This window comes from Acomys minous, assembly GCF_964271855.1.
Source record: "Acomys minous genome assembly, chromosome: 5".
In the NCBI taxonomy this organism is placed as follows: domain Eukaryota; kingdom Metazoa; phylum Chordata; class Mammalia; order Rodentia; family Muridae; genus Acomys; species Acomys minous.
The window spans coordinates 25,461,647-25,485,145 of NC_140494.1; the positions used below are offsets into that span (position 1 = coordinate 25,461,647).

Consider the following 23,499-nt stretch of genomic DNA (forward strand, 5'->3'; position numbering starts at 1 on the left):
GGAGGATAGAAACAGCAAAGCAGCCTGCATATCCCAACAAGGTGAAGAGAGAAAGGACGTCCCAGGACAACAGATGTGCCTTGTCATGCTCAAGGGAAGGGGATCCTGGCCCACTGAGAATGGGGTGCTACCTATTCTCAGGGTTCTGCTTTGCTTGGAACCTCACGGAACACTGGATCATTTAAATTGTATCTAAATTCCACACTTCTGAGGCCTGTGACATTTTTCTTTATTTCTAAGATTCTCCACTGCTCCCCTGCAAATTGAGCTCTCCTCCACTGCAGAAGGATAATCCAGCTGGATCTATTGAACTGTGGATTTGTTTCTGGAGGTGCTAAAGTGTGCCAGAGAGCTCAGGGCTCAGTGGAGAGTTCCACAGTTTCACCATTCATTTACACAGCAGAGTCTGGAAACCAGAAAGGTTTTTTGGGTCTTTTTTTTTTTTCAATCGTCATTGAAGTTTTCCTATGCAGCACCTCAGAGGCATTGCCACATAGAGGTTTTGTGGTATTATTCATCTTCTGTAAAGAGAATGCTAAGTCATTTGTTTGGTTTTTTGTTTTTTGTTTTTTCAGTGCAAGGAGTCGTCGCAGCCAGGGCCTGCCGCTTTCTATGTTAAGACCCTACCAGGGCTACCACTCCAGCTCCCGGAGTGATGTTCTTAGATACGCACTCCACACATCAATCTAGCCCCGCGGTTCTCAATGTTCGCTAAAGCTGAGGCCCTTGAATACAGTAGTACCTCATGTTGTGGTGATCCCCCAAGCACAAAATTATTATGTTGCTACTCCATGGTTGTAATTTTGTTACTGTTACGAATCGTAGTGTAAATATCTGAGGCGCGATTCCCAGAGAGATTGCGAAGAGGTTGAGAAGAGCTGATCCAGGCCTTTCAAGACGACCTTAAGCAGCCGGTTTTCATTCCTCTGGTGTTACAGCTGAGTTATGTTTCCTGTTGGTTGGGGAAGCGGGACCTCAGATTCGCTAAATATCTTTGGGATGCTGCTGCCCACCTGTGTGATTGTCAAGCCCTGGGCAGCTGAAGGTGAAGAGGGAGTTGGGGGCGGGGGTGTCTTCCATCTCACCCATCTCTTGGGAAACTTTTTTCATTACTTGCAAGAATCTTCCCCTTTCTTTGTTATGTCTCTCCAACCCATTCAGAATAAAGCTCGAAAGCATGGGGCGGGGCGGGGTACTGCTGCACCCGGGCCATGCCCCACCCTTAATTCAAATCTCCCCGGTTTTGGCAAAGCGATCTAAAAAAGAAACCAAACCAAACGAACGGTGCATCAGTAATCATTTTTCTTCTAAGGCCGAAATGAAAGCAAACTCTTCCTTTTAAGGAACTGATGTTATACTAAATTAAGCACCACCATTACGTGGTTAAGACAAACTTTTCCAAAGAAGACGAGGGAACCATGCAGAGCTGCAGGGAATTCTGCCGCGGCCTTGTAGCTACACAATTTGCAGGAAAACTTGACTTGGTGTCCCAAACCTGCAGCTGAGGTGGAGCTGTCGGCCCGGCGCCGGGCTATGATTGGCTGCTCCGCCTCGCCTCGCGCCTGCGCAGTGCCCCGCCCGCCCGCCCGCCCAGCCTGCCGCCGGCCTGGGGGACTCCGGCCTTCGGAGGGTTCGAGCGTCTGCTGGCCGGGAAGCCGGTAGGCTGCCGTGCAGGCTAGTGTGCCGAGCGGTAGGCCCGGCTGCCCCTCACGGGGAGAAAAGAAGAGGCCGCTCTCCAGTCCCCGCAGCCTGCGGAGGCCGGTGAGGGAGACGCTGAGGAGCTCCGAGGCGCTGCGGGCGGGCGCCGCCGCCGCCATGGCCGCCATGATGGAGCGGAAGTGAGCCTCGGGCGCGGGCTGCCGGCAAGAGCGCTTCGGTCTCGCTGCCCGGCGCTGCCCGGGGCGCGCGGCGCTACGGAGCCCGGCCCTCCCGGCCCTCGCGACCTCTGCCCCTCGGCTCCCGCCGCTTCCCCCGAGACCCTGAGCGGCAGGGAGTGGCTCCCGGCCTGCGGTCCCTGCTGCCGGAAAGATGGCGGACCCGGCGGAGTGCAACATCAAAGTGATGTGTCGCTTCAGACCTCTCAACGAGTCCGAGGTGAACCGCGGCGACAAGTATGTCGCCAAGTTCCAAGGAGAAGACACGGTGATGATCGCGGTGAGTGGCCCCTGTCCGGTGGGGTTGGGCAGGGCGGGGAGTACTGGGACGTGGCCGGTCGCGAAGCCGAGAGGGAGCAGGGCAGTGTTCGCACCGCCGAGCCGAGTTTGCGAGTTCAGAAGGCCCGGGAGGAACGAACACTTGAGGCGACACTGAAGGATCACCCCCCACTCCAGTCCTAGGCTCTGGCAGCTGGGAGGTGCCTTACCTCGCAGCCTCGGCACTCCCCCACCTGGGGCTCTGGAGGCTACGTCTTCGGAAGCTAGTTTAGTGCACAGTTCATTCGAGTGTCCGTCTGTCTGTCCGTGTGTCTCCCTGCCAGTGTTTATTGTTCTTGATGCTGTTGGTGTGGCTACCTTTAAGTAGAGGAGAAATCAGAGTTCACCCAGAGCACTTGAGCAATGGGCCCAATTGTCCTGTACAGTAAAGTCCCGGGGGAAGAGGAAAAGCAACTACAGTATGCTTGTTCCTCAAATGCTCACCCTCTTGACTTTTCGTGTTAACAGTAATAAGTGGGAAATTAAGGCCTGTAAAAAGAATTACTGGCTTTTCTTTGAAATTAGAGTAATTATGTCTAATGTTATAGTAGATATAAGTGGATGCAGATTGGGCCAAATATGTGTCAGAAAGATCTAGAATTTCACACTTCACTGGGTTTTAACAGTGTAGGAGAGATAGCTATAAATGAGACACAGTGTTGTAAAGACCTTATGGGGAGGTCATCGTTATTAGATTCTTATTATACAAATACTGTCTATTTTGACGAAAATTGATCTTGGTAATCTGAGAGGTAATAAATACTCCTTTGTAGTGTAAAATGTAGCTGAGTTGATTGATTATTATTAGAGAAACCTGAAAGTGGGGATTTTTTTTTTTTTATATCTAGCCGTGCAGGTTCTCTGAAAACAGGATTCAGAGTTCAAGACGATTAGAAGTGAATGTTAAGATTACACCTGCGAATTAAACTAAAAAGTAAACTCACCCTTAGAGATGGTGCCTTGTGCACTGCTATTGGGATTTAATGTTTTGTTTTCTTTTTTGAGACAGTTTCTCTGTGTAACTGCTCTGGCTGTCCTGGAGCTCGATCTGTAGGTCAGGGTGGCCTTGAACTCCCAAAGATCAGCCTGCCTCTGCCTCCTGAGTGCTGGGATTGAAGGCATGCGCCGTCACTACCACCAGGCCTCCCCCGCTCCCCTTCCCGGTTCTGGAGACAGGGTTTCTCTGTGTAGCCTTGACTGTCCTGGTCCTTTGTGGACCAGGCTGGCCTTGAACTCACAGAGATCTGTCTGCCTCTGCCTCCCAAAGTACTGGGATTCCATTTTTAATGTCAGTTTTTACTCATAATTGTTTATTCTTGACTGGAATTCTATATTTAGTATATTGTTTAGGCTACTTAATTTAGAAGTAGGGCAGAGAGGTCCTAGGAGACCAGATATTGATGGTTGGGAGCATTGGCCTTGAAAATAGTGCTAAAGTTCTTTAGTGGGTGTATTAATGTGAAAGTTTCCACAGTTCAGTTTTGGAAATTGAGTGTGTTGGTATCACATCCTCTTGGTGGGCTTTGGCAGAAAAGAAAAACAAAAGCCCATCAGGCCACTAACAGCTATGAACTGCTGCTGTGTGAAGACTGTGGAGCCCGTTCTTTGTTAGTAAGTCCTCAGGATGCTCTTGCTATAAATGACGTCATAGTAAGGAAGGGACGTTAAGCACAGGAATCCTTCTCTTTAGGAGCACAGAGGGTGGGGTGGGAGGGGTGTGTGTGTGTGTGTGTGTGTGTGTGTGTGTGTGTGTGTGTGTGTGTTATGCCTGCCCTCCGTAGGTGCTTCGACTCCAGGGTTCGTTATCAAACTTGAAGCTACTTATTCATTTGGAGTTAGGATTATTCAGCTTCAGCAGTGATTTATACAATACAGGCATATTTCATTTTCCACCTCCACTAAAATGGTCTTAATTCTCTGAGTTTTTGTGCATGTTTAAATAAATCTATAAATATCACAAAGATTGTTTTGCTTGGAATGCCACAATTTAGGATTTACAAAATGTATTAAGTTACAGTGTCTTTCACAGCTGTAATCTTAACACTTGTGAAGGAGACAAGAGGATTGTGGCCAGCCTAGGTTACAGAGTGAGAACTGGGTTGTTTTTTGTTTTTTGTTTTTTTAACTGTTGCTTTTATTTATTTTTTCTTTTTTTCTCCTTAAAGGCATATATGGTAGCTCATACCCTTAATCTCAGCACTCAGGACCTGATGCCAGAGGATCACTAGTTTAGCCTGGGTTAGCTACATAGCATGACCCCGCTTCTCTCCGTACCCCACACTCCCCAAAAGAGAGAGAAAGGAATTAAGTTAGAAAGCAGTTATCTAGTGTGGGCCAAATATGACATAATACACAAAATAAAAGATAGCCACCACTACAGAAAGCACATTTATTCTAGGTTCTTTCCTTTGGGAAAAGTTGTTAATAATTTCTGTTTCAGAGTTTCTTTAAGAAATACAATAAGTCTAAGTGATGAATTGAAACTTTGGGTAAAGATGAATAAAAGTATTGGGAAAAGTACATTATAAAACCAATGAAAACATTAGGACCCTAAAAAGATAGTTAATATGTTTCATTCATTATTTTAGGAACTGATTTCTTACATAGAGTGAGTATATGGATATGCTGTCGTCTTTGTATTCAATTTTTTAGTGAATTGTGTTTTAAAAGCCTGTTTGGGAATTCATTATGGGATATAAGGAATGACATGGACGTCTCTATGCCAAAGAACCAGATGAATAAAAATTGTAACATGATTTGTTTTATTCTTTTATTGGATCCTGCACCTGATAAAGTAGTAGTAGTTTAGGAGAGAATGGCAGCAGCATAACATGTAAAACTAGATTATCCTAAATAGGCTGTTTAAGTATTTGTTTCATTGTCTTAAATCAAAATTTAAAACCTAAATGTGTTAGTTTATAGTGTCAACTGGTTGGTAATCATAATCATAATTAAGGAATCTGCTTTTCTTCTAAGTTTAGCTTTTAATATGTGATCCACAATTTTTCTTGTTAACCTCAGAATCAATCATTTTAATGACATTCTGGTAAACCTTTTGATCTTACAGTGCACTGTATGGTTTGTGTAGCTTCTAGTTTTATTTGTGACAAAAATGCTTGGTAAAGTGCCATAAATACCACACTGAATGAAATAAAATATTCCCTGAAAATCTTTAAAACAATACAAAATAGCCTATTTCAGTTAGAGAGCTTACAAAACAATGAGGCAGACAGACAGACAGACAGAGAATATATCCATGTGTCCCACGGAACTTGCTGAAAACTCCAAAGCTAAAAGACTCTGCAGACGTTATTTCTGCATCTGCATGTGCAGGGTTAAGTGTCTTCCAATCATAACTCCTTATATGGTATATTATTCAAGCTGCCAGAACCTAAGCCAGTCTGCAGTAACTCATTGACATTAGAGGAGAATCAAAACTAATTAGATTATCTTTCCCATTTCCTTGCCTCAAGCAAAACACAGCTTGCATTTACAAGTCAATACTGGTTTGATGTTTAAACCTTGATTGCCTTGAGTGAAAGCTGCAAGAGTGGAAGGAGCCATCCTCACCTCCAGTCTAAGGAAAGTCCCACGCACACTGCAGTCTAAAAGACAGGTCACTATTCAGAATTCTATAGTAGCATATCCCTGCTTCCTGACCAAAGTTGGTTTGTGTCACCTCATATGGCAGTCAGGCAAGAAATCTAAGGTATGATATAGTTCAGTTAAACACATTCCTTGGATTTAAACCCTTGAAGGCTAAATAAGATGTGGATGCATCTGGTGACTTGGAGTTTATAAAATAATTTTGAAAACACATAGAATTATAGATTGTGTAATGTGTTTCAAGTCAAAGAAGTGAATTGAAAAAAATTTCAGATATGTAGGTTTCCTTTGTTTAATTTATTGAAAAGATTGAGATGTATCTTAATTATAAATTTTTCATGTGCAAAGTCTTGATTTCTCCCAAGGAAGGCAGGCTCAGTTAGTAACTTTAGACAGTATCTTTAATGACATTTCCCTTACATAGTAAAATTAATGATTTATTATTTTTATTGGGATGTGTGTGTGAGTGCATGCATGCAGGTACCCATGGAGGCCAGGAGAGGACATCGGATCCCCAGGAATTAGTTACAGCTATTGTGGGTGCCTGACATGGATGTTAGGAACAGACCTCAGGTCCTCTAGATGAATAGTGGGAGTTTTTAACTCCTGAGCCATCTCCGCAGCTCCAAAATTAATACCTCAGAACTGCCATCCAAAAAGAATGTTTTGTTAAATGAGTAAAATAACAAATTGTCTTTTAGCATCTTAGCAAAGAACTTTCAGAATAATCAAAATTGGTAACCTTATGAAACTGATGCTCTAGTGAAGTCATTCTTGCTGTGCTTCCAGGTGCTGAGGGAAAACAACTGGGGCTAAAATAAATGAAAGCTTATTTTTCTCATAGAAATTTTAGAGATAGGCTCATATTGCTGCTGCTTCCAAGACCCTGACTGTTACTATCTGTTTTGGTCAGCATGGCATCTGCACTCCACAAATATTTGTTAAAGAAGGAAAAGCTGAGAGAAGTTATTGAGAGAGGACTGAATTTTAATTGACAGTGTTTATTTTAAATTTTATCATTAACAACGGTGTTTCTGCCTGTCAAATTCTATTTTTCTTATCTGTAAAGTAATATTAGTATTGAAAATGGATACTAGCCAGGTGTGATGGCGCACACCTTTAATCTCAGCACTAGGGAGGCAGAGGCGGGCTTATCGCTGTGAGTTCGAGGCCAGCCTGGTCTACAAAGAGACTCCAGAACAGCCAAGGCTAACACACAGAAAAACCCTGTCTCAAAAAACCAAGAAAGAAAAAGAAAATGCATGCTAGTCCTGGTGGCAAAGGCCTGAAATCTAAGCTACTTTGGGAGCTGGAGCCAAAAGAATCTCATGTTCATGGCCAGCTTGGACAATTTAGTGAAATCCTGTTTCAAAGCAAAAATGCTTTTAAAGAAGCTGAGGAAGGTTGGGGCTAGAAAAAAATGGAGTTATATGGAAAGCTAGTGAGGAACAAGGGGCAGAGAAGGAAAGCTGAAACTCAGAACTTGTCAGAATAGACCCTGAGGTGCAGCAAAAGTGAAAAGAGATGTTGTTTTCATGGAGCTGATTTCCTGAGGTCTCTAGGCACACAACTCCTAACGTTAAAGAATGCCGTGGTCCCTTGAGTTTGAAAGTGTCCCCTCGTCTGTAGTTTGTGTAACTCTTTGTTTATTTTCCAGTCCAAGCCTTACGCATTTGACCGTGTGTTCCAGTCAAGCACATCTCAGGAGCAAGTGTACAATGATTGTGCAAAAAAGATTGTTAAAGGTAAGTACAGTTAACCTGTCAAACCCAGTTCACTCCCTGCCTCGGTGTAAGTAAAATTTGTGATTGCTCCCATTTATCCAACATTGCTCTTTCTTTTTAACGCCCCCTTCACCTACATGAATTAAAGAAAGTTAAAAGTAACAAAAGATAGGAGTGTGATCAGTGAACATAATAAAGTGCTCTTCAGTTACCATGATCTCATTATACATTGCACCTAGTCAAGACCCGTATAGGGAATATGTTACAGCATGTTCTTGACAAGTGAGCTTCTAGTCGTTACTCATAGGAGAACTTCCAAGGTAGTGTTGTGGAAATGGAACAGTATGAGAAGGAAGCGGCTGGATACGGTTCTGAACATTAAAAAGTGTCTTCTTCTCCCCGCCTCATCGCCCCCGTTCCATTGTTCTTTCCTCAAAGGCTTAACTTATAGTCATTAGAAAAACCCTGGAGGTCAGGCCAGGTGTGGTGTCACAGTCCTTTAATCCCAGCACTTTGGATTCAGAGGCCAACCTGGTCTACAGAGTGAGTCCAGGACAGCTGAAGCTAAACAGAGAAACCCTGTCTCAAAAAAAATAAATAAATAAATAAAAATTAAAAAAAGAAAAGAAAAACCCTAGAGGAATTTATTATGGATTACCAAGGATTTAAAAAAAAGTAACACCCCCAAGAGTATTTTCTTAGTTTTATATTTTCTAAAACCATAGAACTCTGATAGCAGAGAGGGCGCTAAATGGTTGCCAGAATTCATCTTTACTGTAAAAAAAAAAATGCCTTTTTATCAAAGGACTCTGATAGTTAAATAGCTGTTTATGGTTATTATTTATTGACAGTTCTAAACATGCCCCTTAGTTTGAAGCAAAAACCTTGTCATGTTTACGAGACATGTTGGGCGGGATGTAAAAATGAGTGAGTGAGGGCAGGCATGGTGGCAGTGGTCTTCAAACCCAGGACGTGGAAAGCAGAGGCCGGCCAGTCTCCGAGCTCAAGGCCAGCCTGGTTTTCATAATAAGCTTCAGGCCAACCGTGCCTACACAGTAAGACCCTGTCAGAACGGGGCGGGGACGGGTGGGTGAGCTAGAGCTAAATAGCAGACATCTTAATGTCAAGAGAAAGTTGGGCTTATAGATTAAAGCAGGTTTGTAAATATGATGGGGAAACTACAGACACTGTTTGCAGGTTTTGTTGTTGTTGTTGTTTTGTTTTGTTTTGTTTTTCAAGACAGCATTTCTCCGTGTAGCCCTGGCTGTCTTAGACTCACTTTGTAGACCAGGCTGGCCTCTGCCTGCCTTTGTTTCCTAAGTGCTGGGATTAAAGGCACATGCCATTACCCCAAGCTCAAGACACTCTTCACACTAATTACATACTGCATTTTGAGTGTAAGGCATCTCAAAGAGTGAGGAATGGGAGGTGGTTCTAGGCACAGCATAGGCTGGATGGATCGGGGCATGTGGACACTGCTAGGCAGCATTAAGGGCCCAGTTGCAGGTAGTGCCCACAAGAATTGAGTTTACCCACTGGAGTTTCACCAGTAAGTACAGAAGAGGAGATTGAAGGGCAAGAGAACTAAGGGTATTGTCCATGTGGTATTTATATTGGTGTACCATGGTACCTAAGGGAGGTGACAACCTGAGAGACCTCGAAAGAGTAAAAAAAGATGGTAGGATTAATAGGCAAACTGGATATTCCTGTAATCTCAGTTTTTGAGATGAAGAGGCAGACAGATTACCACAAATGTAAGGACAGCCTGGGCTACCTGCGGAATTCCAGGCCAGCCAGTGCTACATATTAAGACCCTGTTTCTTAAAAACCAAAACTAGCTGGGTGTGGTGGCGTACGCCTTTAATCCCAGCACTCGGGAGGCAGAGGCAGGCGGATCACTGTGAGTTCAAGGCCAGCCTGGTCTACAAAGCGAGTCCAGGACAGCCAGAGCTACACAGAGAGACAAAGGTCTAATATCCAAAATACATAAGGAACTCAAGAAATTAAACACCACCAAACCAAATAACCCAATTGAGAAATGAGGCTCAGAACTAAACAGAGAATTCTCAACAGAGGAATATTGAATGGCTGAGAAACACTTAAGGAAATGCTCAATGTCTTTAGTTATCAGAGGAATGCAAATCAAAACGACTCTGAGATTCCATCTTATACCCACTAGAATGGCTAAGATCAAAAATTCAAGTGACACCACATGCTGGCAAGGATGTGGAGAAAGAGGAACACTCCTTCATTGCTGGTGGGAATGCAAACTAGTACAGCCACTTTGGAAATCTACCTAGCGATTTCTCAGAAAACTGGGAATAGGGCTTCCTCAAGACTAAGCAGTGGAACTTAAAGTTGTTTCTTAATTGATCACAGGAAATAAAAGATTTATTTTTAGTGTTTTAAAGTGTGTGTTGTGTGCTGGTGTTTACACACTTGTGAGTGCAGTTGCCCTTGAAGGCCAGAGTCATTGGATCACTTGGAACTGGAGTTAGATGTGGTTGTGAGCCACCCCATGTAGATGCTAGGGACTGAATTTGGGTTCTCTAGAAGAACAGGAAGTACTTTTTTAAAAATTTAGATCAAGAAAAGTTTTGATTCTTATGTTTATTGCAATATAAAACTTGGATTTTTTTATTTTTATTTTATTAATTTATTCAGATTACAACTCAGTTGTTACCCCACAACTTTTTTTTTTTTTTGACGAACAGGAAGTATTTTTAACCACTGAGCCATCTGTCTTAGTTATGGTTACTCTTGTGATGAAACACCAAAAGCAACTTGGGGAGGAAAGGGTTTATTTAGTCCTTATAACAATTCATCATCAAAAGCAGTGAGGGCAGTGACCTGGACTCAGGAGCTGATGCAGAGGCCATGGAGGGGTGTTGTTTACTGTCTTGCTTTTCATGTCTTTCTTGCACACCGCCCCACCCCCCACCCCCGCCACACACACAGAGTTTCTGTGTGTAGCCTTGGCTGTCCTGAAACTCATTCTATAGACCAGGCTGGCCTCGAACTCAGTGATCCACCCACCTCTGCCTCCCAAGTGCTGAGATTAAAGGTGTGCACCACCACTGCCTGGCTCTAGCCTTTCTTAATAGAACCTACAGCTACCAGCCCAGATGTGTCCTCACCCACAATGGACTGAGCCCTCCTGTATCAATCAGTAATTAAGAAAAAAAATACCATACAGGCTTGCCTACAGCCAGATCTTATGGAGGTATTTTCTTAATTGAGATTCCCTTCTCTTACAGACACTAGCTTGTGTCAAGTTGACATAAAACTTACCAGAATACCATCTTTCCATTCCTTCTTTTTGATGATTTTATAAACTTATTACATATTAAACTTTAATCTTTTTTTTTTTTTTTTTGGTTTCCCCCAAAGACAGGGTTTCTTTGTGTAGCCTTGGCTGTCCTAGACTCATTTTGTAGACCAGGCTGGCCTCAAACTCACAGTGATCTACCTGCCTCTGCCTCCTGAGTGCCGGGATTAAAGTAATCATTTCTTAAGTACTTAACAGTGACAGTGAGAACATTTCTTAAGGAAAAAAGCTCTGGAAGTATAAGATCTTTTGTTTTCTCATAGATGTTCTTGAGGGCTATAATGGAACAATATTTGCATATGGGCAAACATCATCTGGGAAGACCCACACAATGGAGGTAATATTTTAATACTTCATAATCTGTGCTTGAATATAGTTTGCAGTGTATATAAATCATCCGCTCACTGATTATTTTTTTTGCAGTTAATTCACTGTGCTTTATTTTTATTTGACCTTTATGGCCTTTTCTCATACAAATACTACACATGTAAGTGTAGGATTTTAATTAGTCCTTGAGCTTGATTAGTAAAGTGTACCTGTGTTTTATGTTATGAAGTCTTAGAAGCTTGCATAACTATAAAGGAAGGAATGTTTTAGAATTAAAGGGGAATTTTTCTACCATTCTATGATGTGGGAGGGAAAACTTAGATGGTATTAAAAGTGATCAATGTCTCCTGAATATTGATAAGATATTCCTCTTCTCTTAGAAGATTGTCCCTTCCCTGTACTGTGCTCCTCCATAATGCTAGATATGGCTGGCCTCTAACTTTGCTGTTATCATTTATTGGAATGTACTAGTTAAAGTAAATGCCAACCTATTTTTGTTATTTTCATAAAATAATAGAAATAAAGACATTCCTAGCCTTTTGCATGAATTTGATATAAAAAATAATGTATATTTGTTTGGAAAGGAATTAAAATCTTCTGTTTATTTTACAAATTCAGATTATCTAAATTTATACTTAAAGAATTTAGTTGGTGGCCAGGTGATGGTGGTTCATGCCTTTAGTCCTCAGCACTAGGGAGTCAGAGTCAGGCAGATCTCTTGAGTTTGAAGCCAGCCTGGTCAAGAGAATGAGATTCAGGAAAGCCAAGGCCACATAAAGAAGCCTTGCTATGAAAAACCAAAAATGAAAGAACTTAGTTGGTATATGCTTATATAATATTACAAGTGATAGTTAAAATATTTTAAATTATTTGTAGAGCTATTTCTACCAAAACCAAAAAAATATGCTAGTCACAGTGCTTATCCTATTAATTATATTTTATTAAAGAGTCTATAGAGTGCTTTGTTTTAATTCATCTCTTGAAATTTATTAAGAATTCTGCTTTGTTTTCTATACAGGGTAAACTTCATGATCCAGAAGGTATGGGGATTATTCCAAGAATAGTGCAAGATATTTTTAATTATATTTACTCAATGGATGAAAATTTGGAATTTCATATTAAGGTAAATGTCCTGTGGGAAAGATTGTGGTTTATTTAACTTAGGATAATTCTTTTCCAAAATAGCTGCTTCCTGAAAGTCAGTTTTAAAAGGTTGTTAGAGGTAGGTAAGATTGAAGGACCGTTAGCGTTGGCGAACTAATTCTAGTTCATGCGCCATTAGAGGGCTGGGTAAGCTAGGACTGTTCTTAGCTTCTTTCCTTGTAGAAAACAGTTTAACTGGGCTGGAAGGATGGCTCAGAGGTTAAGGGACTGTTCCTCCAAAGGTCCTGAGTTCAATTCCCAGCAACCACTTGGTGGTTCACAACCATCTATAATGTGATCTGATTTCCTCTAATGGCCTGCAGGTGTACATGCAGGCAGAACACTGTATGTATAATAAATAAATAAATACTTAAATATTTTAAAAAAAGAAAAGAAAACAGTTTAACTGCAGAGCTTCAAGGTTCCTACCACACTTAATGGTTCTCGTCCGTTGTGGGTGGTTTGTAACAGGAGTAGGCTTTTCGTTATTTAAGCAGCTTAGTAACTCACGCTTTCCTCTTAGAATGTGCGTTGTGGCTCATGCGATGGCCTAGTCTGAACATCTGGCATCTAGACTGCATTGTTTATGAAGAGAACATGCTGTTGTAATTTAATGGATTGAGTCTTTTTCTTTGTGTTTTAGGTTTCGTATTTTGAAATATATTTGGATAAGATAAGGGACCTGTTAGATGGTAAGTTAAATTCTTGCTCTAGTAATTTCAATAGTACCTGTTGCTCTTGTAGTGATAGATTCTTAGTAACTAGATGAGATTTCATAAAGACATGTTGTACATAAGTTAACTAATGGATACTTATAGTCAAGCAAAGTTAACTAAGGAAGCAAAGGAGTAGCTCCTTGTAGCTGGGAGGAAACATGACCATGAGCTGCAATCATGTGGGCACTTCTTTTTTCTTTCCTTCTTTCTTTTTTTAGAATTATTTATTTACTTACTTATTATATATACAGTATTCTGCCCAAATGTACACCTGCACACCAGAAGAGGCAGCAGATCTCATTATAGATGGTTGTGAGTCACCATGTGGTTGCTGGGAATTGAACTCAGGACCTTTGGAAGAACAGACAGTGTTCTTACTCTCTGAGCCATCTCTCTAGCCCTCATGTGGACACTTCTTAACTGATAACGAGAGCTTTAAACTGAGAGACCCAGAGTGTTCATCTCAGTTGTTAGGTGCATTGTCCTTCCCTCGGGCCCAATGTTCTTATTTATAAAGTATGGGTGGAAGAAGTTTCAAGTTTTTATGTTGTTACGTTAGTTTCTAGATTACTCTCCTAGTATGTTTACAAGGCCTTGGGTTTTTTTTATAGTGCTACATATATATAATATATATTTTTAAATTTACTTCCTATTGTTGGGCTGGTAAGGGAAGCCTACTGCTTGTATTAGTTATTTCATAGCTGATATTGGAGCCTAGGTAATACTGCAAATACAACTTTTCTTTTTCAGTTTCAAAGACCAACCTTTCAGTGCACGAAGACAAAAACCGAGTTCCCTATGTAAAGGTACTTGTAGAAGAGCATTATTACTCTAGAAAGCCCTGTGAGAGATCTATAAAGCATATTAACATCACTTTAAAACTGTTCCCTAGGGGTGCACGGAGCGTTTTGTATGTAGTCCAGATGAAGTTATGGATACCATAGATGAAGGGAAGTCCAACAGACACGTAGCAGTTACAAGTAAGTGGAGTAGTCATCAGTACTAACTAGGGCGTGCCAACCTTACATCGTAACGCAGTCTGTTAATTGTAAGATATTTCTGGGATAAAATAATGCTCATGGGGAAATAATTAGTGAAGGAACTGCATTTATAGTTGCCTACTGATTTCATTGCAGATATGAATGAACATAGCTCTAGGAGTCACAGTATTTTTCTCATTAATGTAAAACAAGAGAATACACAAACGGAACAGAAACTGAGTGGAAAGCTTTATCTGGTTGATTTAGCTGGCAGTGAAAAGGTAAACAAACCTCTCTTGAAATTCTGATAGCTACTTAGGCATGTCTGTAAACTTCGTCTTAAATGAAACTTCTATGCTGCTTATTGTTGCATCTTGAGAACTTGTGAAATTGGGTTTGGTACTCTGCGAATTATAACTGTTGATACCAATGCTACGTTATAAGTGAAGTCGATAACCTGCTGCCAAGTTAGTGTCACTTAGCTATATTTGATTCAGTCATTAAGATGTATGTTCTTTCCTTTCTTTCCTTCCTTCCTTCCTTCCTTCCTTCCTTCCTTCCTTCTTTCTTTCTTGAAACCGATTTCTCTCTGTAACAGCTCTGGCTGTCCTGTAACTCCCTCTGTAGACCAGGCTGGCCTTGAACTCACAGAGATCCGCCTGCCTCTGCCTCCCAAGTGCTGGGATTAAAGGCGTGTGCCGCTACCACCTGGCCTAAGATGTATGCTCTTATTGACAGCTTGTTAGCATATGCCATTATATTTTATTCTCAATCTTTCTCTTATGTTATCAGTACATGGTAATTTACTTTCTGGTTTGGCTGTACTATTGTCCCTTGATATCATGGGGATTGTCTTTAGGAACCCTCACACCATCCCTCACGAATATACCAGCATCCACAGGTGCTCAGGTCCCTTATAAAATGATGTAATGTTTGCATAGACACTACACATATTCTTCTGTATGTAAATCTTCTCTAGATACCTGATATAATGAGACTACAAAACAGCTGTTAAACTATATATGTGTAACCTTATTTATAGGTTAGTAAAACTGGAGCTGAAGGTGCAGTGCTGGATGAAGCTAAGAACATCAACAAGTCACTTTCTGCACTTGGAAATGTCATCTCTGCTTTGGCAGAGGGCAGTGTGAGTACCTATGTCTGTTAGTTTTCTGTTTTGTGGTAGTTATTAAAGAGATGTATGAGTGCAGGAATATATGACTGAAAGGTTGACCTAATGTGTGTGTGTGTCTGAGTTTAGTGTGAGTGTGTGCATCCTAGTTCCTATCTTGAAATCAAGTAGTTAAAATAAACCCCATAAGCCAGGCCTGGGAAAGCATGTGAGGCAGAAACAGGATGACTAAGTTATATAACAAGCTTTATTGTATAAAAACCCACTGGGTTTTGTTTGTTTGTTTGTTTGTTTGTAGACCTATGTTCCATATCGAGATAGTAAAATGACGAGAATTCTTCAAGACTCATTAGGTGGCAACTGTAGGACCACTATTGTCATTTGCTGCTCCCCATCATCATACAATGAGTCTGAAACAAAATCAACTCTCCTCTTCGGTCAAAGGTTTGTTGTTGAAATACAAAATCTAAAGACATTGGACATTAAAGTTAAATGTCAGATAACTACTACTCAAACCCAGACATGTTGTCAGAGAGCTAGACTCTGTATTTTAGACTGATGAACTTTAACTTTTCATAGATGTTAAAATTAATTGTAAAATTTGGTGACATTTTGTGGGAGTTTAATTTCCCATTGATGAAAGTAAGCATTTCAATGAGATAATAAAGCTGGTTAGAAATAGGGGCCTGATTTAACCTGATGTACTTAACAGGCTCGAGTAATGTGCATGAAAGCTGCTCTAGGAGAATCCGTGACAGCCTTACCTGAGAGCTGCAGTGATAGTTTGTGTTACTAGTTCAGCCTTGTGAGTCAGGTGGGGAAATAAATGCTTGCTTAGTTTTGAAGGGTTTGTTTGGTTTGGTTTGGTGGAGGTTTTTTGGTTGGTTGGTTGGTTTGGTTTGTTTTTCAAGATAGGGTTCCTCTGTGTAGCTTTGGCTGTCCTGGACTCATTTTGTAGACCAGGCTGGCCTCAAACTCAGAGATCTCCCTGCCTCTGCCTCCCAAATGCTGGGATTAAAGGCGTGTGCCACCACTGCCCAGCTTTTGAAGGTTTTGTTTTGTTTTGTTTTTTAATGTTACCAAAGACTTAGGGCTGATGTAAATTACTTGGGTTGTGAATAGATACTATATAATATTAGGTTATTTTGTAGTGTTTGTTAATTTTGGGCAATTTGTTTTATATATATCTATATAATAGGAATGTTAACTAAAAGTACATTCAGTCATATCCATTTTTCTGTAATTACTCTTCTTTAATTATGTCATCTTTTCTGTAATTGCATCATTTAGGGCCAAAACAATTAAGAACACAGTCTGTGTCAATGTAGAGTTAACTGCAGAGCAGTGGAAAAAGAAGTATGAAAAAGAAAAGGAAAAAAATAAGACTCTGCGGAACACCATTCAGTGGCTTGAAAATGAACTCAACCGGTGGCGTAATGGTAATAACTTAAGAATTTGTCATTTAAATTTTCTGAGTTAGGGATGTTTTACATAATTGAGATTTTTCTATGAATGTTAAGTGAAAATCCTATTTTCAGTTTTTAAGCATGTATAGGCCTTCAAGTAAAGATCAAGATCTGTCATTAACTTTTTACCATTGATGCTACAGTATAGGAAGGTGCCTAGATTAGGAAGGAGTCAGTAGCAGGCAAGAGTAGATGTCCAGATCTTAGGGAGAGCGTTGTGGTACATGTCTGTAATTTTAGCACTTGGAAATCAGTGCCTCAATGATTTTGTAAGTTTGGCCTGCCTTGTATAAAATACGTATATTCACACATCCATCCATGTAGAATAAATAAATACATACGTACATAATACATACATACATACATACATACATACATACATACATACATACAAACAAGACATAACTGGACTGTCTTGAAAAACCAAAACCAACAACCAACTAACCAACCAAAAAAAAAAAAACCATAACTAAGAGTGGTGACATGTGCCTGTAGTCCTAGCACTTGGAAGGCAGCCTGGTCTACATGGCTAGAATCTACCAATCTCAAAAACAAACAAAAACTCAGGAACAGAGCATAAAGAAAATTGGTAAGAGCTGTTAACATTAAGTAAGGAGGAGAAACAAAGAATGAAGGTGACATGGGACCCTATACCCATCACCCTTTATAGAACCATTAATTTCAGTTACAGCTGAAAAGTAGAATAATAAGTAATAATCAGTAATAATCAAAGTTTCAGTGTCCAAGAGGGACACATGTCTCCCTATTTCTTATACCAAGATAGGGAGAAAGAAAAGGAAATAAGAGTACGTTAGACCTCAAAAAATATACCTTCAGTCCTGCCTCACTGCCAGGTGGGAACTTGCAGCCTCAGGCTTCAAGCCTGCTAAATGGACTTGTGTCTCCAGCATCAGCAATCCCACGATTTGCACAGCCCTCAGCAGCAGGCAGGCCTCAATGGTTTGCCACTGCAGAAGCCTTTTGACTTCAAAATCATGCATGCTGTTCTGTCCAGCATCTCCACATGGGCTGACTATTGGTGGGCTTTCCTGATTAAATATAATCTGCAAAGACTAGAATAAGTAGGTATTTGTTCAAGTGTTGACATAAAAAACACAGTAAGGATCATTCTGGGGAAACTTGGCACCACAAAGATGTAAAGTGCTGTTGGCTAACCCTAAAGAAATTGAGATTCGTGAACTACCTGACAATTCAGAGTAGTTAGTGTATAACCAAGCTCTGAAAATCTGCTGAATACAGAGAAGCCATTGAAAACAGTGACCAGAATGAGAAATTTAAGACTCTTAAAAGCTTAAACAAATTTGTGCTAAAATGGCAGCAGGGAACACCGATAGCATCCTTGTCAGAGGGAAAGAGTCCTGTCAGGCTTAGATGCGCACATTTGTAGTAACCATTTCTCTGTCACTTTAGGGGAGACAGTGCCTGTTGATGAGCAGTTTGACAAAGAGAAAGCCAATTTGGAAGCTTTCACAGCAGATAAAGATGTCACTATTACCAATGATAAACCAGCAGCTGCAATCGGAGTGGCTGGCAGTTTTACAGATGCAGAAAGAAGAAAGTGTGAAGAAGAAATTGCTAAATTGTATAAGCAACTTGACGACAAGGTAGATTTTATTTTACTTGTTTTAGATTTGTCCATTTTGTTTTAGAATGCTATTGACATCCGTATTTTTATTTTTTAATTTCAATACTGAAAGCCTTTTGATCTACATCTTCCTTTATTTCTGTTAGCTTTTAGAAAGCCAAGATATTGCTGGGTTTGGTGGAACATGCTGAAGTTATAGGACTTAGGCAGGAGGAAAGGACTATAAGGCTAGCCTTGAATACATAGCGACTTTGAAGATAGCCTGGGTTATATGAGACCCAAAGTGATTGTAGCAGGTGGGAGAATCATCAACAGAAAATCTAAGTGCTGACTTCAAGGGTGTGGGATGTAGCTAAGTGGTAGAGTGCTAGCATCGCATGGGGCTTTGAATTCCAACACAAGCACCAGGGGCAGAAAATGAAATTTTAGCTCTGTGTTTAAACAGGGCATGTGAACAACTGTTCGATAATGGTGGCGCACACCTGTTATACTAGCATACAAGGAGCTAAGTCAGGAGAATCACCCATTTCAGGCCAGCTAGAGATAACCCTATCTAGAAAAAAGAAAAAACACTGCTCATGTCAGAGTGCATGCCAGTTACCTAGAATGCAGTCCTATGACATGGATGTCCTACCTGTTAAAAACAAACAAAATTTAACCAAAAAAAAATTTGTTACTGAGTCACTGAAGAATCATAATGAATCAACCATTTAAAATTACAGATCTATAACCAGGCACTGTGGTGCACACTTGTAATTCTAGCACTCAGGGAGGCAGAGGAAAGGGGATCTTTATGAATTGAGGTCAGCTTGGTTTACAAACTGAGTCCAGGACAGCCAGGGCTACACAGAGAAACCCTGTCTCAAAAAACTAAAACAACAACAAAAAGTAAATAAACACATTAGAGCTCTGAGGACCCTCTTAAGATATCATGGAAGAGGAAAGGACACAGAAGGGTGGTGCTTTCGCTGGCTGCATCAGTAGTGAGCTGTAGGCTTAGCAAGAAGGCAAGCATGAACACAGTAGAACAGAAATAATTTTGAGTTTTGAAGTGACTATATAGTCACTATTTTCAGTAATAGTTTAAATAAACTAGGGTATTTTTTTTAGCCTTTAAAGTGATTTCATAAACTTTGACCTTTTCTTGGCTATGTGGTCCATGGTACCATTGTTAATGAAGAAAGCCTTCTCTGTTCAAGTTTTCCTTATAAAATTTAAATTCTGTTGACTACTTTAAAGGAGTAGTAATTCAGAATTGGTGTTGGGACAAGCCAGGTTATAGACTACTTTGGTGACTGGATACTTTAAATTTTAGGATGAAGAGATTAACCAACAAAGCCAACTGGTGGAGAAATTGAAGACACAAATGTTGGATCAGGAAGAGGTGAGTTAAATGCTCCCAGAACAGCCTAGTATTTACATCTAAAAATAAAGAATCTGTGGAGCTCAGATTATGTTAAACATCATAGCTTTACAGTTGTTGAGTGTTAAGTATCAACGTGCTTGTATTGAAACAGCTCATTTCCTCCTTGTTTGGTTTTGAAGTTTTGAGTTCTGAGATATATAGAAGTGAGAAGACAGCTGCTATAAAATGTTTTGTTTTTGTCAGGTGTAGTGGCATTTAATCTGAAAGTCTGTAGTTCCAGAATTGGATGCTGGAGCAGGGGAATTTCAAGTTTGAGGCCAGCAAGGACTATGTAAATGAGACCTTTCTCAGGAAACAACAGGAGGGAGATCCTGGGCCACACAATTGTGGGGTCTCTAACTCTCTCCTACTGTATTTAGGTGATGATAGTACATATCTCCCTGCTTTTCCCACCCCTAAATATTTCCTACAGATTTGGGGGACACAATGGCCTGGAATAATTATTAGGCACTCCCTTAGAGAAAAATATTTACATATAGATGAGAGGGAGTAGGAACGCTATGTGCATAATAGTTTATATATTTACTTTTTCTCACTAATAACCTAGATATATAGATCTATAAGATGTGTGATTGAGTGCAACTGTAATGGCCACTGTGTTGTGTAAAACATGTTATGTCCACTGGGGCAATGGCGTTTATGGGATGTCCACTGAGGCTTATGGTTTCTGTTGCTATTCTAAAATACCATGACCTAAAGCAACTTAGGGAGGAAAGGGTTCGTTTTGCCTTATAGCTTCTAAGTCTGTCACTGAGGGAAGCCAAGGCAGGAGGAGTCTGAAGCCATGAATGTTCTTTACTGATTTCTCATAGCTTGCTTGGCCTGCTTTCTTATAGCACCCAGGACCACCAACCCAGGGGTGGTACCATGCCCTGTAGGACAGCCCCCACCCACATCAGTCATCAATCAAAATTGCAAAACAGGCTTGCTCACAGGCCAGTCTAGAGGGGACATTTTCTCAGTTGAGGAATCCTCTTCTGAAATGAATCTAACTTGGATCAGATTGCTGGAATGTGGTGTCACACATCTTTAATCCCAGCACTGACTAGGCAGAGACAGGCAGATCTCTGTGAATTCGAGGACAGCTTGGTCTACAGAGGGAGTTCCAGGAAGGCCTTGGCTACACAGAGAAACCTTGTCTTAAAAAACAAACTAGATATATAAACTAAACATTTACTGATAATCATAAAGAAATTTATTTTAATAGAGCAGTTATTTGGTATGCATTTATTCTTGCTTTTTAAAATGAAAACAGGCCTGAATAATAATGGGTGCTTTGCTGTGTATTGATGCTACAGAACACAACTTTTTAAAAAAATATATTTTATTGATTTATTCATATTACATCTCAATTGTTATCCCATCCCTTGTATCCTCCCATTCCTCCCTCCCATTTTCCCCTTACTCCCCTCCCCTATGACTGTGGCTGAGGGGGACCTCCTCCCCCTGTATATGCTCATAGGGTATCAAGTCTCTTCTTGGTAGCCTGCTGTCCTTCCTCTGAGTGCCACCAGGTCTCCCCCTCCAGGGGACGTGGTCAAATATGGGGCACCAGAGTTCGTGTGAAAGTCAGTCCCCACTCTCCACTCAATGGTGGAGAATGTCCTGTCCATTGGCTAGATTTGGGTAGGGGTTTGAAGTTTACTGCACGTATTGTCCTTGGTTGGTGTCATAGTTTAGTAGGACCTCTGGGCCCAGATCTGCCCGTCATGTTCTTCTTGTAGGTTTCTAGGACCCTCTGAATCCTTCTATTTCCCCATTCTCCCATGCTTCTCTCACCTAGAATCCCAATAGGAAGTCCTAGAACACAACATTTTGAACACTTGGTTCTTCAGTATCTTGATTTTAAAACAGTTGATGCTGAGAGTGCCACTTGGTATAAATGCATAGTACAAAATGGCAGAGTATGTTTAAGAGCTATTTCATAATCTTGAAAATTCTGTCCTAATCCCAAGTCAGAGTTCACTGAATAATTTTTTATGATATTTAAATCAGAAACTTGTGGCGGTTTTAAAAATCAACTATTATAGCCCAGTGGTGCTAGTGCACACCTGTAATCTCAGCACTCAGGAGGCAGAGATAGGCAGATTCTGAATTAGAGTTAGAGTTAGAACTACAGAGCAAGTTCCAAGAGTAGCCAGGGCTACATAGAGAAACCCTGTCTTGACCTGTCCCCGACCCCTCCAAACACAAAAATAATTCCTCACGTGTACCCAGCCATTTGGGTTTTAGTTAGTTACAGATGTAAGTCCAGTTGACAGCCAAGAGTAGCCATCATAGTTGTTAGCAATTGTGTAATTTTCAGTGTGACTTTTTCTGAGAATAGGAATGTCACATGAATAACCATGTTTACTCCTTCCTGTTGTCTTCCTAGACCCAGTCTGTGCCACCTTTCATTTCATCTCTTCCATGTTTCTCTTATGATTTAGTTTGGATCCACATTTTACTTTACCAATATAGTGGAGATAATTAAAAAATAGTCCCTATTTAAGGTTTTTTGAGAGCTTTAAGGAACAGAAAAGTCTATATATTCTAATAGAATGAAACAGCCTTTATCAGAAAATCAGTCTTTTTTTTTTTTTAAGATTTATTATGTGTACACTGTTCTGCCTGCATGTACACCTTCATGCCACAAGAGGGCACCAGATCTCATTATAAATGGTTATGAGCCACTATGGGGTTGCTGGGAATTGAACTCAGGACCTTTGGAAGAGCAGCCAGTGCTCTTAACCTCTGAGCCATCTCTTCAGCCCCCAGAACATCAGTCGCTTTTTAAAAAGATTTATTCATTACATATACAGTGCTCTGCCTGCATGTACACCTGCATAAAAGAAGAGGGTATCAGATCATGTTATAGATGGTTGTGAGCCACCATGTGGTTGCTGAGAATTGAACTCAGGACCCTTGGAAGAGCAGCCAGTGCTCTTAACCTCTGAGCCATCTCTCTGGCCCCCAGAACATCAGTCTTAATCAGCTTAATCTTTTTGGATTGTTGAAGCAAGCTCTTGCTAGCCCCAACACTGTTCTTGCCCCGGCCCCTGCTGTGTGCCGCCATGCCTGGTGACTTCTATTGTCTACTTCATCTATGACATTGTTCTTGGAGGTAGTCTGTTAGCATTTGGGGCTGGATAATTTTTTTTACTATTCTGTCTCTTACACTAAAGGACATTTAGCATTTGTGATTCCTGTCCCCTAATGCCATTACTAACCATTGCTAATAGACCCATGCATTTTCAGATGTCTCTGCTGAAAAGTAATTGACCCTGATGGTCCTCTGTCTTCTCTCCAGTTAAAACTTAGTGTGCTGACACATTTCTCTGAGGCACAACTCAGAGGCCACCCTTAGTTTCTTAAAGCAAATCTAACTTCTTTAAAGATGATTGACTTTTATTTCATATGTATATGTGAAGACCTGCATATATGCATATGTACTGTGTGTGTTACTTTTCTTCTTTTCTGTGTAGTCCAGTGCTTGCTCATAACTATGTGTTAAATGCATCTTTTTAATAAAGAATAAAGTATCAGCACCTCTAATAGTGCTGCTTTTCATTTCTCTTGTGTAAGTCATGAAGCAAAGGAATGTTTTCTTTCAAGTTTGTTAAAATTCTATTTACTCTTTCTATAGCTTCTGGCATCAACCAGAAGGGATCAAGATAACATGCAAGCTGAACTGAATCGCCTCCAAGCAGAAAACGATGCTTCTAAAGAAGAAGTCAAGGAGGTTCTGCAGGCCTTGGAGGAACTGGCTGTCAACTATGACCAGAAGTCTCAGGAAGTTGAAGATAAAACTAAGGAATATGAATTGCTTAGTGATGAATTGAATCAAAAATCTGTAAGATAAATTGTTTTCTTA

General features: G+C 40.7%; 1 protein-coding gene across 1 annotated transcript in view; it reads left to right on the forward strand.

Moving 5' to 3' along the window:
• Nucleotides 1-2,019: 2,019 nt before the first annotated feature.
• Nucleotides 2,020-23,499, forward strand: part of KIF5B (kinesin family member 5B) — a 38,472-nt gene continuing 16,992 nt past the window's right edge. The window contains exons 1-14 of the mRNA XM_084781943.1: nt 2,020-2,154; nt 7,456-7,543; nt 11,114-11,187; nt 12,196-12,300; nt 12,964-13,012; nt 13,787-13,842; nt 13,929-14,016; nt 14,173-14,297; nt 15,059-15,163; nt 15,447-15,592; nt 16,439-16,587; nt 18,046-18,239; nt 19,536-19,604; nt 23,272-23,478. Coding sequence (XP_084638069.1) covers nt 2,029-2,154; nt 7,456-7,543; nt 11,114-11,187; nt 12,196-12,300; nt 12,964-13,012; nt 13,787-13,842; nt 13,929-14,016; nt 14,173-14,297; nt 15,059-15,163; nt 15,447-15,592; nt 16,439-16,587; nt 18,046-18,239; nt 19,536-19,604; nt 23,272-23,478 — 1,581 coding nt within the window. The 5' untranslated portion in view covers nt 2,020-2,028. The remainder of the gene's footprint in view (nt 2,155-7,455; nt 7,544-11,113; nt 11,188-12,195; nt 12,301-12,963; nt 13,013-13,786; nt 13,843-13,928; nt 14,017-14,172; nt 14,298-15,058; nt 15,164-15,446; nt 15,593-16,438; nt 16,588-18,045; nt 18,240-19,535; nt 19,605-23,271; nt 23,479-23,499) is intronic.